Here is a 15,075-nt window from a genome sequence, read left to right on the forward strand (position 1 = left end):
TCTTTCTTTCTTTCTTTCTTTCTTTCTTTCTTTCTTTCTTTCTTTCTTTCTTTCTTTCCTTTCTTTCCTTCCTCCCTCCCTCCCTCCCTCCCTCCCTCCCTCCCTCCCTTCCTTCCTTCCTTCCTTCCTCTTTTTTTTTCTTTTTGGATTTTCAAGACAGAGTCTCTCTGTGTAGCCCTGGAGTCCTGAAACTGGTTCTGTAGACCAGGCTGGCCTCGAACCCAGGCAGGTTTCAGGCTCACCATACTCATCTCTTTTAACACCTGATCACCTCCATTAGAAGTCCCACCTGTGAAAGAGGTTATATCCCGAGATACTGCAACTTAGCACCTTCCTGTGATAATTTTGGGGAAAGAGAATTCAACTTGAAACAGATTTGTCTGAGGAGTTCCATAATATCACTGTGTAAAGAGCTGCCTTTCCAGGGCTGGACAGGTGGGTGAGCTGTTGGGAGCATTGGCCGGTTTTGCTGGGTGAGCTTTTGAAACCTCAAAGCCCGCCCCCAGTGACCCACCTTCTCCAACAAGGCCACACCTCCTAATCCTTCCTAAACAGTCCAGCCAACTGGGAACCAGACTTTCAAATAGGAGCCTGTGGGAGGCCATTCTCATTCAAAGTATTTACCTGGGATAAACCACAAATAAAGCAAAAGACAAAAATCCCCTTCAGTCATCTCCAGCTGATCACAATTAACAATAACAGCAGGAAAGCAAATAGTCTGACAGGCTGGTGGCAGCGTGCTGCTCCTCAGCGCCTCTGCAGAAGAGAACTCAAGGCACGCCCACTCTGTAAACAGATGCTGATAGACATGCAAATAGTCAGTTCTAAGAACCCACCTCTACCTAGGAAAGGGAGAGCGAGGAGATTCTGCCAAGACAGTGTAATAGCTGTGTTGACAACATCTTCTCCTCTAGGTAAGTTTATTTTTGCTCCTTTGTATTCATCTATTGGAGACCACGATATTTAGAGTTAATTAAATGTGTATTAGGAACTTACCAGTAGAGAGAAAGCCTAGAAGACAGACTTAGTGATACCTAATGACAGAGGCTTGGGATTCCAAGGTGCCACCTGTGCCACTAATGAAAGAAAACCCTGTTTTTTTTTTTTTCTTTCTTTCTTTTTTTTTTATTAGACGGGGTTTCTCTGTGTGGCCCTGGGAACTCACTCTGTAGACCAGTCCCAGAATCTCCTGAGTGCTGGGAATAAATTACTACGCCCTGCATATCAAAGCCTTTTCAAAACTTTTACGTTATTTTATGTGTATGCATGAATGTTTTGCCTGTACCACGTGCTGTTTTTAATGACGTTACTCTAGAATGCTTTCTTTTCAGATACTTGAGAACCTAACAGTAATCTTGTTAAAGAATTCTATTTTAGTGGCGTTTAAACGTCAGGCGATAGATTGATTTTTCTGCGCCTACTACACTGGTTTTCATTTTTTTTTTTTTTTTTTTTTAAATCTTTTGTAAGAACTGGGTTGGTGCGTAGTAGAAATCTTCATAGGTTCGGCAGGTAAGCTTGTGAGCAGCGCTCACACTGCCTCCCCGGCAGGCCCCGGAGCACCCTAAACCAGCACGGTGTTGAGAAGCCTCAGTCTGTGAGCAGCTGCTCCCCTCTCATCTGTAGTGGGGGGAGTAGAATTTCCCAGAGACGCAGCCTCGGGTTGACTGTGTAGAAGTCTGCCCAGCAGCTCCCCGTGTCTCCAGGAAAGCACGTTTTGGATGGCTGGTGGTGTAACTACCAGCTTTAGGGAAGAAAATCCGGACACTCGACAAGCGAGCCGAAAGATGAAGAAGACAGCAGATGAGCCCATGGGGTGGGAGCGAGTTTGCTGTTAGTGTGTGGCGCGCAGATGTTTGACCCTACCAAGGGAAGCCAGCTGGGAACCATGAGTGCCTTGGGCAGCCGCCGTGGACCTGAAGAGCGTGTTCCCATGGATACAGAACAGCTGTTTGATGAGGCGGGGTAGGGTGTGAGGGGGCAGATGGGGTCCACCGGGGCAGCCCGTGTGAGCATCTCTGGGCGAAGCCAGGGGTGGGAAGCTTGTCCTTCAGGGTGGGGTGTTGGGATGGGAGTCCTGCGGCACAGGAAAGTTAAAGCCTGCTTTGTACCTCATGTTGAAGAAGCTGGGCTTGATTACAGCGTACTGGAAACACCACTCCTTAAAAAAAAAAAATTCCGATGAAAATTAACACCCCAGTGTGTAAAAATGAGTGGGTGCAGAAAGCACAGGGTGTTCACACCCAGTTCCTCTAAGGATGAGAAAGTGTGGAACCCTCATTCTCCTCCCAGCGCAGGCCCCTTTCTCAGCTCGGGGTTGTTTGGATAACCGCTCTCATTCCTTGAATAGACCTAGAATTCCTATTTTTCTTGGAACACGGGAGGCACCGTTGCCCCTTCACAGAGCCGAGAGAGGGCTTGGCTCTTGATCTGGCGCATTCCCTAGCAGAGGGCCGCCTTTGCCGCGCTGCAGCTGTGTGGGTCCGCACCAGGCTTACAGCCGTAAGGTGGGGTTCAGGCCCTGACCTGCCTGGAGCAGCTCTTACTTAGTGGGTCCACCACACCCAGATTCTTCGCTGCTCACTTTACCCAGGAGGGTGTGGTGTCTGTCGCCCTGTAGAAGATCCTGGCTCCGGGCCCCGTTCTTCACTGTCTCCAATGTGCCCACAGAGCGCAGCCACCCACTGGGAGTGGACTTTACACCTCTTTATCTAATTCTTGGAGGCAGCTCAGCTTCAAGGTGTCACCAGGAGGCAGGCTCAGCCGTGGGGCTGGCTTTTCCTGACAGTGACATTTGGCTATGTGCATTGTGCGGCTGCCTCTGCGTTATTTAGGGTATCTCTCAGGAAGCCAATCAGCCACGCCTGTACTCCACACATGGAAGGTTGTGTCCTCCTCCTCCTATTAGACACCCCACAGAGCAAGAGATACTTGCTACACAGCCAGACTTTGTTAAGTTTCCCAAATCCCTACAAATACGCACATCCTGAGCCTCAAAGAGGCTCTTGAGGAAGTGGATGGCTCTTGAGGAACTGGGATAAAAAGCTAAAGGGTCTCCTTTGAGTCATGGACTCTGCTCTTCCAGATCTACCTTCCCTATTGCACTGAAGTTCATGTTACCACTTCCTGGTCTCTGGGTCAGCGGCTAAAGATGGCAACATTTTAGAAACCCTTGGTGGAGTCTGGAGAGGACAGCATTGAAGTTTTCTTCAAGTTACTCACAGGCGCACAAGCACTGACCCTACATGTCTTTCTGAATATCCAGGCACGGATTGTATTAAGAACAGGTTATGGAAGTCCTGTGTGTGTGTGTGTGTGGGGGGGGGGGGATGCACACCTTTAATCCCAGCGCTTGGGAGGCGGAGGCAGGCAGATCTCTGTAAGTTCGAGGCCAGCCTGGTCTACAAAGCAAGTCCAGGACAGCCAGGACTACACAGAGAAACCCTGTCTCCGATTAAAAATAATAATAATAATAATGACAATAGGTGATGGGGCTGAGGCTGTAGCTCAGTGGCAGAGAACTTGCCTATCGCCTATGATTTGATCCCCAACACCACTAAAGAAAAACGAAAGGTTTAAAAATGAAAAACATATTGCTAGCCGGGCATGGCGGCACTCACCTTTATTCTACCGCCCAGAAGATAGAACAGGCAGGTCTCCATGAGTTTTGAGGCCAGCCCGGTGTATGTGGTGAGATCCATGCCAGCCGTGTCTACACAGTGAGACTCCCTAAACAGCAACAATAAAGCCTGCACCTTACTGCTAGGACAGGCAAGATGGCTTACGGGGTAAAGGACTCGATGCCAATCACGATGTCTTGAGTCCATCTCTGGAACCCACATGACCTCCATGCGTCTCCCGCTACCACCCCCCCCAAAAAAAAAAAAATCAATGGGAAAAAGAATCCTCTTGCGGCGATTGAACACATGAATCAGTCACTTGGCTGAAATCTTTCTGGGAGTTACCCCAGTCCATAAGTCACATCTCTGCGATTAGTAGGAATCTTATGACGGCTGGCTTTACTTGGCAACTTGACCCAACCTAAACTCACAAGGGAAGAGAGTTTCAGTGAGGGATTATGTAGATCAAGGTAGCTGTGAGCCTGTCTGTGCTGCTGTGGGGCCTTGACTCCCTTAAGAGATGTGGTTGAACCACTCACTCCCTGGGTTGAGCCCTAGGCTGTGTAGGAGCAGAGAAAGAGCTGGGTAGCCAAGCAGGCATGCATCCTGTGTTCTCCTGACCGTGGATATGGTGGTGCGGCTAGCTGCCTCCGGTTCGTGCCATTGTCACTGCCTGAAACAATGGGCTGCCACCTGGAACTGGTTGCTAAAGTGTAGGTACGTGTGCAATAACACTGAAAGGAAATAAAACAGAGCAAGGAGGGGTGTAGGGGAGGGTTCGGAGGAAGGGAAGAAGGGAGAAATTATGTGATTATAATCTCAAGAACTAGCAAAAAAGTAAAATCAGCTCACATTCCCCTCAGTTGCTTATCGTCAGGGTGTTTCTCAGAGCCAACGGCTGCTGCCTCCATGTTAGAGCCAAGGAGATGAGGCTACTGTAAAGAACTTGTATTTCATTTTGGTTTTTTTCTTGCTATGCGACCCAGCAACCTTTCCTTCTTCAGCCTACTGAATCTTGGGGGTTAGAGGCATGGTCTGCTGAAGCTCATCTCTCCCTTTTGTCTGAGCTGAAACCACTTTCCTTTTTCACTCTGTGGAAAACAATTAAACTATGGTTAGAGTTTTTGTTTATTGTGTTCCTGTTAGTTTGGGTAGTAGGAATTAAACCCAAGGCCTCACACTGCTAGACAGTATTCTCAGGGTCCTTTCTACTGTTTATTCTGAGGTGAGGTCTCAATTGCCCAGGCTGGCCTTGCCCTTTCTGTCCTCCTGCCTTAGTCTCTGGAGTAGCTAGGATTCCAGATTTGCACCATCAGGCCCCGCCTTCCTCTTCTTTTTTTAATAAGGAAACTCTTTGCCTTTGAGGCACTTATCTAACACGTGGTTCGTGTTGAGGAAATGGGTGTTCTGTGCTTTTTATTGTTAGTCTGATGAGAATGAGGGTGGGGAGCACTTTGAAAAATATTTGTGTAAGGAGGAGAGAGAGGCCAGCTGAGTAGGAAAGTCTGCTGACTCTGGAGGTGCCTTGATCTTTCTGAGCTGATGGAGGCTCTGACACAGCATCTCCTCCAGGAAAGACGGAGTTAGAAATATGCCCTTAGCACATCCTTAGCTTGATTATTTAGTTAGTCTTCTTAATGGAGATGAGGTTCTGGGCATGTCCTTGCAGTTCTGTGACAGTCACGGGCTGTTAGGCCACAAAGGAGTGTGCTGGGTAATACTCCACTAAAAACATTTCTTTCTGTCCTCAGAACAGTTGTGTGAGATGATGTATTGTCATCTCTCTGTTTTAAAGATCTTTTAATTTTTATTTTTGTGTATACGGGTTTGTGCCTTGCCGCACTGTCTGAAGATGACAGAAGAGGGTGTCAGACCCTAGAGCCTGATTTACAGGCATCTGTGATCTACCTGACGTGTGTGCCTGGAACCACCAGCACCCCTGTAGACCATCTCTGTAGCCCTTAGGGTTTTTCTTTTCTCTTCTTTTCTTCCTCCCTCCTTTCCTCTCTCTTTCTTTTGTTTTGTTTTCTCAAGACAGAGTTTCTCTGTGTAATCCTCACTGTCCTAGAACTTGCTTTGTAGACCAGGCTAGCCTCAAACTCACAGAGATCTGCCTGCCTCTGCCTCCCAGAATGCTGGGATTACAGGCGAGTGCCGCTGGGCCTGGCGGCTTTATTTTTCTTCATTTGAAAAACAAAGCAAACCAAAGAAACAAAACACAGCCAGTGTGGTAGCACCTATCTTTAATCCCAGGAGGCAGAGGAAGGCAGATCTATGAGTTTGAGGCTTCCAGGATAGTAAGGGCTACACAGAAAAACCCTGTCTTGAAAAATAAAACAAAAGAAAAAGGCAACATCATAAAAAAAAAAAAAAAAAAAAAAAAAAAAAAAAAAAAAAAAAAAAAAAAGTCTGGCCAGTCAGTGGGGACACAGCATTTTAGGAAGCAGGCAGATCTCTTAAATTTGAGGACAGCCTGGTCTGCAGAGTGAATTCCGGGATAGCCGAGGCTTCACAGAGAAACCCTGTCAAGAAAACAAAACAAAACAAAACAAAATCTTATTGTAAATTAAAAAAGAAAATAAAACATAGGTACATAACTGACCAGCTTTTCCCAAATTAACATAAAGAACAAATAAACTAGCTACAGGGTCTTTGTCATCCCTATTGCAAGTTAGGGTCCCTTTGTTTCGATGTGAACCCCCACCTTCCCAAATGACCAGAGCGTGTCTTAGCTCCTGCTCACGTATAACCTGGAGCCAGGCCTGCATCCTCTCAAGCTCCTCCTTCCCATTCCTACCTGTGCGAGCAGAAGCCATTAACACAGATAGCCGCTCCCCTCAGTAAAGTGTCACCCTTCACATCATGCAAACAGCAACTGCAAATGTTTGTAGAGGCTTGGCCCTTATCAACAGGGCCGGCCACATCTGCCAGGTGAGGTCACAGGTCTGCGCTGAGGCTGTCTGAGGAAGTTTCCTGCCACAGCTCTGGGGGCTCAGGATTTTTTGAGAGAGTTGAGTCACCAACTTGAGTCAGGCTGGGGTAGAAGAGGTGAGCTTGAAGATGAATATAGGTGCTTGCCTGCTGTGCATTAATTCTATGAGTCTATTCTAATAGCCCTATGGGAAGCACCTAGCGTTAGAGCCTAGTACCCAAGCAGACAGGAGAGCGTGAGGGAAGGGAGCAGCATGGTGGGCACTTGATGTGCAATGGTGAACGCTGCCTTTCACGGGCAGGAAGAGGTGTCGCTGTGAGTGGCCCAGACAGTCAGGACATGTGCAATGAGAGTACACGGACAGGGCTTTCCTGGAGAGAGGTGTGTGTGACACAGAGAGAAATGAGGGTGGGGATGGGGGTTGCAGAAGGAAGGAGGGGGATAGGGTGTGAGAATGTGTAGCCCTGGCTGACCTGGAACACTGTGTAAACTAGGCTGACTTAAACTCACAGAGATCTGCCTGCCTCTGCCTCCCCAGTGCTGGGATCAGAGGTGTGTCGTCCGCCCCCGACCCCTGGCCAGAGGAGAGACTGATTCCTCTTGGGACTGGCATTATGTATTTGCATCTGTTGAGAAGCTGAAAACAGATAATGAAAGCCTTGAAGAGGAGAAGAGCAGCTGTGGCCGGCTGGTGATGACGGAATCTTCTTCACAGTGGAGTTTGTTTCCATTGATCTTGAAGGATTTTGAGCACTTCCTGTTAGAAAACCCAGGTGGAGGTGGAGTCAGCTGTGGGTTATGGTTTCTGCTCCACTATGGAACCCACTTCCTGAGAGAACGTGACAGCTAGGCAGTCTGATCAATAAATAGGAAACAATAATGACAGCGTATACAAAAGACATCAGACTGATTTGGCCTGTGTTTGTCTTGTCTTCTCCCATCTGTCTGTCTGTCTTCCTTTCTTTTCTCTTTCCAGATTGGGCTTCTCTGTGGAGCTCTGATTGTCCTGAAACTCTGTAGACCAGGCTGTCCTCAAACTCAGAGATGCGCTTGCCTTTGCCTCCCAAGCACTGGGATTAAAGATGTGTGCTGCTAGTCTAGTTTCGTGTGTGTGTGTGTGTGTGTGTGTGTGTGTGTGTTTGTGCACTCGTGTCGACATGAGCACATGGAGGTCAGGGAACCCCCACCAAATCTGGAGCTCACTAGTTGGCTAGGTTTGCTGGCCACATCTGCCTATCCCCACAGCCCTGTGATTGGGTAAAGGGTGCGTATACCTGTCTCGTCACATGGGTGCTAGGGATCTGAACTCAGGTCCCCATGCTTGCGCAGTAAGCTTTATGGACTGAGCCATCTCCTGTCCACTGTGGGTATGCCTGAACACGAAACTGAATAGGACAAACAGAATTACAAACAGAATGACGAGAGGGAGAGGCCAGGCTCCAGCACCGAAAAGAGGAACTGCAGCCACTGAGTGCTGGGAGCTACCACTTAGGCCTTGTCCCATCTGTCTGCACACTTCCATTGAGACAAAAATCTCAACCTAGATTGGCCTCAAACTCAGGATCCCCCTGCGCCCCTGCTGAGGTTACCATGCTTCACCCTCTCTCCTTCCTATCGCTTCCCTTTTCCCATTTATTTATTTTTTTCTCTTATATTTGGAGACACTTTCACTTTGTAGCCCAGGTTGGCCGAGAACTCACTGTATACACCAGGTTAGGCCCAAACTCGTGGGCAATCCCCCTGCCTCTGTTTCTGGAACGCTAGGATTGCAGGTGGGTGCCACCCCCCCCCAGCTGTCCCCCCTTTGGCTCACCAGCTTTTGTTTTATGTGGTCTGCCATGTTTACAAGTCTTCTCACTGTCATTCCCGCTCGGAGTTTCCTTCTTTATAGCCCTATAGTATGTATGTTAAGTTAAAACCCAACTGTTAGGCTGAGAGCTGGCGCAGCAGCTAAGAGCACTGACTGCTCTGGCAGAGGACTTGGGTTTGATTCTCAGCACCCAAAGGGTAGCTCCCAACCACCTATAACTTCAGTTCCAGGGGATCCGTTGTCTTCTTCCATTGTATACGTGTCTTGTAAACACACATGAGGGCACACACTTGTACACACAAAATTTTAAAAACGTAAAAAAAAAAAAAAAAAAACCTAAACTCTTACTTACTTTCCCAACTGCACCTCATCCGCTGGTTATGAGGTTCTTGGGGACAGCGAACACTGCGATGTCTATCACAGATGCCTAGACACATAGGTTTCACATAACTGTTGGAAGCCAGGCATGGTGGTGCATCCCGTCTGTAAACAGGAGTTCTAGGCCAGCCTAAGCTACCTGATTCCTTCCTCAAAAATAAACAAACAGGGACCAGAGAGATGGCTCAGATGTAAAGAGCACGGGCTGCTCTTCCACAGGTCCTGAGTTCAATTCCCAGCAACCGCATGGTGACTCATGACCACCTATAATGAGATCTAGTGCCCATGTGTGCACTAGATTGTATACAGAATACAGAATATTGTATACAGACTAATACAATATTCTGTATACAGAATAAATATTTTTTTAAAACCCCAGAAATCTCCAACAAACCGAGAAGCAGACAGACAAAGCCCCACACAATGCAAGCAAAGTACTTATTGAACAGAATATTGTCACTTTAATAATGGAAAATTCTAATATATACATATATATATATGTATATATTTTTTTTAGCTAAGCAAAATGATTGTATGTGCGTCATGGCATGTATGTGTCAGTCAGAAGATAGCCTTGTGGGTTTGGCTGTCTCCTACCTTTCCGTGGGTTCCAGGGATGACTCAGGTTGCCAGCCCTGTGTGTGCTTCATCCACTGAGCCCCCCACCCCCGCCCCCATTCCGGCATTTCTAGTGTTTTTTTTTTTTTTTTTTTTTTTTTTTACTGATCCGCTTCCTTGTGTCTTACAGGTGAAGCAGAGCCCTCCATCATGTCGGATGGAGATTATGATTACCTCATCAAGTTTTTGGCCTTGGGAGACTCCGGAGTCGGGAAGACCAGTGTACTTTACCAGTACACAGATGGGAAGTTCAACTCCAAGTTCATCACCACAGTGGGCATTGATTTCAGGGAAAAGAGGGTGGTAAGTCCCACCTCCTTCCTGAGAGTCTAATCTGAGTCAACAGGTCAGCAGGGCCTGTTTAGTTTGCTCTGTAGGACTTAAGAAGCCAAAGGTTGGGACCTAAAATGAGAGCACATAGGAAAGTCTGGCTGGGTGTGGCCGTGCCACCTTCAATCCCAGCGCTCTGGAGGTGGAGGGAGGCAGAGCTCTGCGTTTGAGAACGGCCAGGTCTACATAGCAGATAGATAGATAGATAGATAGATAGATAGATAGATAGATAGATAGACAGATAGACAGACAGATAGATAAGAAAGTATGCTGTGCTCGGAACACTCCAGATAAAACCCTTTGGATACAATTAAAGGGCGTATTACTTTTTTCCTCCCTTGAAATTAAAGAACTTATTTTGAATCATGTGTATGTGAATGTCCCTATGAGTATATGTTCTGTCCTTCCCTCTCTCCCTCTTCCTCCCTCTCTCCCCCTGTCTCTTCCTCTCTCTCTCTCCCTCTCCCTCCCTGTCTCTCTCTCTGTATGTGTATATGTGTGTGTACATCCATGGCTGCCAGATGTATTGGATCCCCTGGAGCTGGGGTTACAAGTGTTTGTGAGCCGCCGGATGTAGGTGCCGAGAATCAGACTTGGTTCCTGTGCAAGAGTAGCACATGCATGCTCTTCACCACTGAGCCACATCTGCATCCCCTGCAGGGAACGTTTCTATCAGCATCCCCCCTTGCTTCCCCTCTGGCTCACATCTTTCTTTCTGAATACCACCGAGTTGAAGTCAGGGCTTTACACATGCTGGGTGGGCGTTCTGCCACCAAAGGGCAACTCCAGTTCTTCCCTTTGCTCTAAAGTAGATTGATTGATGTATAATTCTCAACAAGTAAAACCCACTTGTTTACAGATTTTTTTTTCCCCTAGCATATTCATGTGATATCACCATCACAACTGTTTATTTGCATATTTGTTTGTTGATTTATTTAGGCTTTTATTGTTTTTCAAGGCAGGGTTTCTCTGTGTAGCCCCGGCTGTCCTGGACTCCCTTTGTAGACCTGGCTGGCCTCACCTTTACAGAGATTCACCTGCTTCTACCTCCCGGTGGAATTACAGGTGTGTGCCACTGCACTCAGTTTATTTAGGTTTTTGGGTTAATTTATTTTTTGTTTTTATGTGTGTGTTTGCCTGCATATGTCTGTGATATATGTGTGTACCACATATGTGCCTGGAGCCCAGAGATGCCAGAAGAAAGTGTCACATTTCCTATACGTGGAGTTATAAATGGTGTGAGCCACTGTATGGGTGCTGGGAACCGAACCCCGGTCCTCGACAGCAGCAGCCAGTGCTCTTAACCATGGAGGCACTTTCCAGCTTAAATCATTTAGTTTTTTAGGGTCTTGTGTAGCTGAGGCTGCTTTGAACCGATCCCTTGCCTCATCTCCTGAGTGCTGGGGTTCTAAGCATGTGCCACCAGCAACTATTTAGTTTTAGAACTGTTTTTTTTTTCTTTTGAGACAAGGTCTCACTGTGTAGCTCTGACTGGTCTGGAACTTGCTGCGTAGACCAGGCTGTCTTGAATTCACAGAGATCTCTCTGAGTGTTGGAATTAAAGGTCTTCATCACCCTGCCCAGCATGAACATTTTTATCATCACAGAAATAAACCCCCATAACATCATCACAATCCCTCCTCCTTTCAGCCACTGTGAAAATCCTTAGAGTTGCCTAATTCCGGATCTGTTGTATACGAGGCCTTTTGCATCTGTCTTCTAAAACTTAGCATAATGTCTTGAGTTCTTCTGTATTGAAGTATTATCAGACAGAATCCATTTTAAAATAAGCTTATTTTATCTTTATATTTATGTGGAATGAGAAGAGGGGTGCCTGCAGGGGCCAGAAGATCCCCTGACATTGGATCCCCTGGAGCTGGAGCTACTGTTACGTTATAAGCTCCCTAATGTGGGTGTTGGGAACTGAACTCAGGTCCTCTCAAAGAACAGCCAGTGCTCTCAACTGAGCCATGGCAGAATACTATTCCACTGTGCCATCATGCCAAAGTTATCTCTTTGGTACTGATGGACGTTTTTATTGTTTCTTTTTTAGCCATGACAAAAGATACTTCTGTAAATATTCGGTTTTCAATGTGGTATAGATTTCATTTCCATTGTTTTATTTTTTACAAAGCAAAGCTGGAGTTTGTTAGGAAAAGGCTTGAACACAGGCACTAGTCGGGAGAAAGGATTGGTGCTTAGAGCAGTGAGTTAGAGATACAAGTGGAGGAATTGCTCTGAAGTGTCTTAGCAATACATGGCCATGCATGATTGGTAGCTTTTGAGGTAAATGTTTCAAGTGCTTCTGGAAGAAAGAAGAAACAAAACCTCTTAGTTTTCCTTTTAGTAAGAGATAAGTAGGTGGTTCCCAAGGCATATTGGTCAGGATTACAGAATGGTGTACAAAACCACAGGCCACAAGGGTTGAAAGAATCCTTACTCCATTGGGTCACAAGGAACTTAAGACCTAAGTTTTGACCACATACACACACACACACACACACACACAAAAAAAAAAAAAAAAAAGGAAAAATCTTGTTTGTGAACTTCTCCATAAGTTACAGGTTTACAGCAGGAAGGAATAAGACTACCCTCAGAGGCCATATATGCTGAGGCCGTAAGCAGGGGTTCTTGCTATTTTAGCATTTATTATTAGAAATATTTACATATGAAAAACGTATTTTTATCAATACAGAAAATTTCTTAATTGTATGGGGTTTTTTTGTTTTTGTTTTTGTTTTTGAGACAGTTTTTCCGTGTAGCCCTGGCTGTCCTCAAACTCAGGGATTCTCCCTCCTGAGGGTGGAATTAAAGAATGCACCACCACTGCCTGCTTTGTTTGTTTGTTTGAGACAGGGTCTCACTAGTCCTGGCTGTCCTAGAAGACTAGGACAGCCATGTAGGCTAGGCTGGCCTGGAATTCACGGAGATTACTCACCTCGGCCTCCAAGTGCTGGGATTAAAGACATGCATGACCACATTCCTTTCACATCATTACTCAGGACATCAAACCGCACAAATTGCATACAGTACACAGGGGATTGCTATATCTAAAGTTAGCACTACTTCTATTTCTTTACTTTTCTTTCCCAGCCCTGAAATCCAGTCAAGAAGCTGTGCTACTGCCCTACTTCTATTTCTATAGAGGGCTTTTTTAGCATGAGGTGCCTAGTCACCATGGTAACTGGAGCTGCTGGTGGTCATCCAGGCGATGGCTGAGCTTGGTCCCTGGTGCGCTTTTGAGAAAGGGGGAGTCACAGCTTTTATCCCTTTGGATTGGCAGTTGTCCAAGGCTGGCAGTCTGCAAAATGGAGCTGGCTTGGATGTTTTACAGGGCCCTGGGTCCTTCCTTTTCCCTATTGGTCCTGTTTAGACATCTGGGTACCACCTTACCTTCCCCCTATTTCTCTTTGCAGCATCTTCTGGGAACAAGAGGCCTCCAACCCAGGGAGCCTGTTCTTGCTTTCATTGTCTACATAGGTCCCTGTAATTCTCTTTCAGAGATCTTATTGCTGTCCTGCTCTGGTCTGACTGATGCTCCCATTCCTCACCCAGCCAACTCCACTCCATGTCTTCATTAAGTTTAGAGAGTTTAGATAGCCTATGCAGCCCTAAAACTGGATGTGTTTGATTATTTTAACTTGCAGGAGGACAACTGCAAATTTGAGCTCATCCCAGCCTACAGAGTGAGTTCCAGGTTAGCCTGGGCTACATAACAATATGACTTTGACTTGGGAAAAAGAACCAACCAAAGCAAACAGCAAAAGCTAACCAACCAACACACCAAACCCCAAAAGAAATCTTTCTGTGACATTTTCTTGTTTTTGTTTTTCCAGATAGGATTGTGTGTGTGTGTGTGTAGCCCTGGCTGTCCTGAAACTACTTCTGTAGACCAGGCTGGCCTCTAACTCACAGAGATCTTCATGTCTCTAGTGCTAGGATTAAAGGCATATGCCATCTCCACTAGGCTTTTTTTTTTTTTTTTAAGTTACTTTTTGGAGACAATCAGAGAGATTAGACATGTATTAGCCACAGCTGGTGTTGCCACCCTGGGAAGTCAGCATGCTATTAAATAACGGCAATAGCTGCTGTTCACAGGTCTGGGGCTTTTCTCATGAGCAAGCTCTTGTGAGAGCACAAGCCTGGGATGGGGTTCTCCACGGACAAACCTGGGGATGGGGTTCCTGGGAACAAGCCTGGGAACGGGGTTCTCTAGAGATAAACCTGGGGATGGGCTCTCTAGGAAGCTTTCTGACAAATCTCCAAACCGGTCTCCCCCTGCTCTGCAGTGGCTGCTGGCCTGAGGTTCTCATAGCTGTCGTGGTGGTTCATTTGCTGTTCCTTCCTTTGTCGTGGGTGGTGCCCAGGATTAGGCCTGGAGCCTCATACGTAGTAAGGCAGTGCTGCCCCAGGAAGCTGCTGAACTACACCTCTAAGTCGTGACCTCTCTCTCTGTGTCTCTGTCTTGCTATCTTTGTCTGTGTCTGTTCCCCCCCCCCCCCCGCCGCCTCCATCTCTGTCTCTTTGAGACAGGGTCTCACTGTGTAGCCCTGGAGAGCCTGGGACCTGCTTTTAGCCCCTTTGCGTCTGGAGCTCACAGTGTTTTGCCCACCTCTGCCTCTTGAGTGCTAGGACAGAAGTGTCTCTGCATAAAGCCGCTAGTTTTTGTATTTATTTAAATATCTATTGTATATGTGTGCGCACACGTGCCCTGGTTCATGTGTAGAAGTCAGAAGACAACTTGTGGGAGTTGGTTCTCTTTATCATGTGGGCCCCAGGGATTGAACTCGGCCTGCCTGGCTTAGTTGCAAGCACATTTACCTACTGAGCCATCTCTCCGGTCTCTAAGACAATTGTTTTAAGAGCCCTTTCTAAAGATGAGAAAAGGAAAAGCCACAGAAAGTCAATATTTCTTGGAATAAAATGAATTATTTTTACTTTATTGTTTTTGGTGCTTTGGAGACAGGGACTCATATGTTCTTGGCTTGCCTCAAATCGAATTTGATATTCAGCCAAGGATGGCCTTTTTATCATTCTGTCGCTCACCTCCCAAGTGCTACGAATGCAGGCATGTACCACCATGCCTGGCTTTTTGGTGCTGGAGATGGAGCCTAGAGCTTCGTGGATGCCAGGCAGGACTCTGCCAACTGAGCTACACCCCCCAGCTAGATATATGTCTTCTTAGAAGGCATTTAGCTGAGGCCTTTACACCATTGTATAAATGTAGGTATTGCACCAAAGTCCACACCTGGTTGTATTAGGGACTCAATTCTCTTGAGGAGTGTTAATCTTTGCTGTTTTGTAGAAACTGGCTGGTGGTGGTGATGCATGCCTTTAATCCCGGCACTCAGGAGGCAGAGACAGGCAGATCTCTGTGAGTTTAAGCC

General features: G+C 46.7%; 1 protein-coding gene across 5 annotated transcripts in view; it reads left to right on the forward strand.

Moving 5' to 3' along the window:
- The window catches only part of LOC129670009 (ras-related protein Rab-27A), a 105,704-nt gene that overhangs the window by 74,155 nt on the left and 16,474 nt on the right, over positions 1-15,075 (forward strand). For 4 of the 5 annotated variants that reach the window (XM_055598401.1, XM_055598403.1, XM_055598420.1 and 1 more), the window contains one exon: positions 9,489-9,661. In XM_055598401.1, the coding sequence (XP_055454376.1) occupies positions 9,489-9,661 (173 nt within the window). Of the gene's footprint in view, positions 1-882; positions 915-9,488; positions 9,662-15,075 lie in introns of those variants that run through there. The other variant, XM_055598428.1, reaches the window with a different exon arrangement.

This window comes from Psammomys obesus, unplaced genomic scaffold, assembly GCF_907164565.1.
Source record: "Psammomys obesus unplaced genomic scaffold, mPsaObe1.curated_primary_1811, whole genome shotgun sequence".
NCBI lineage: Eukaryota > Metazoa > Chordata > Mammalia > Rodentia > Muridae > Psammomys > Psammomys obesus.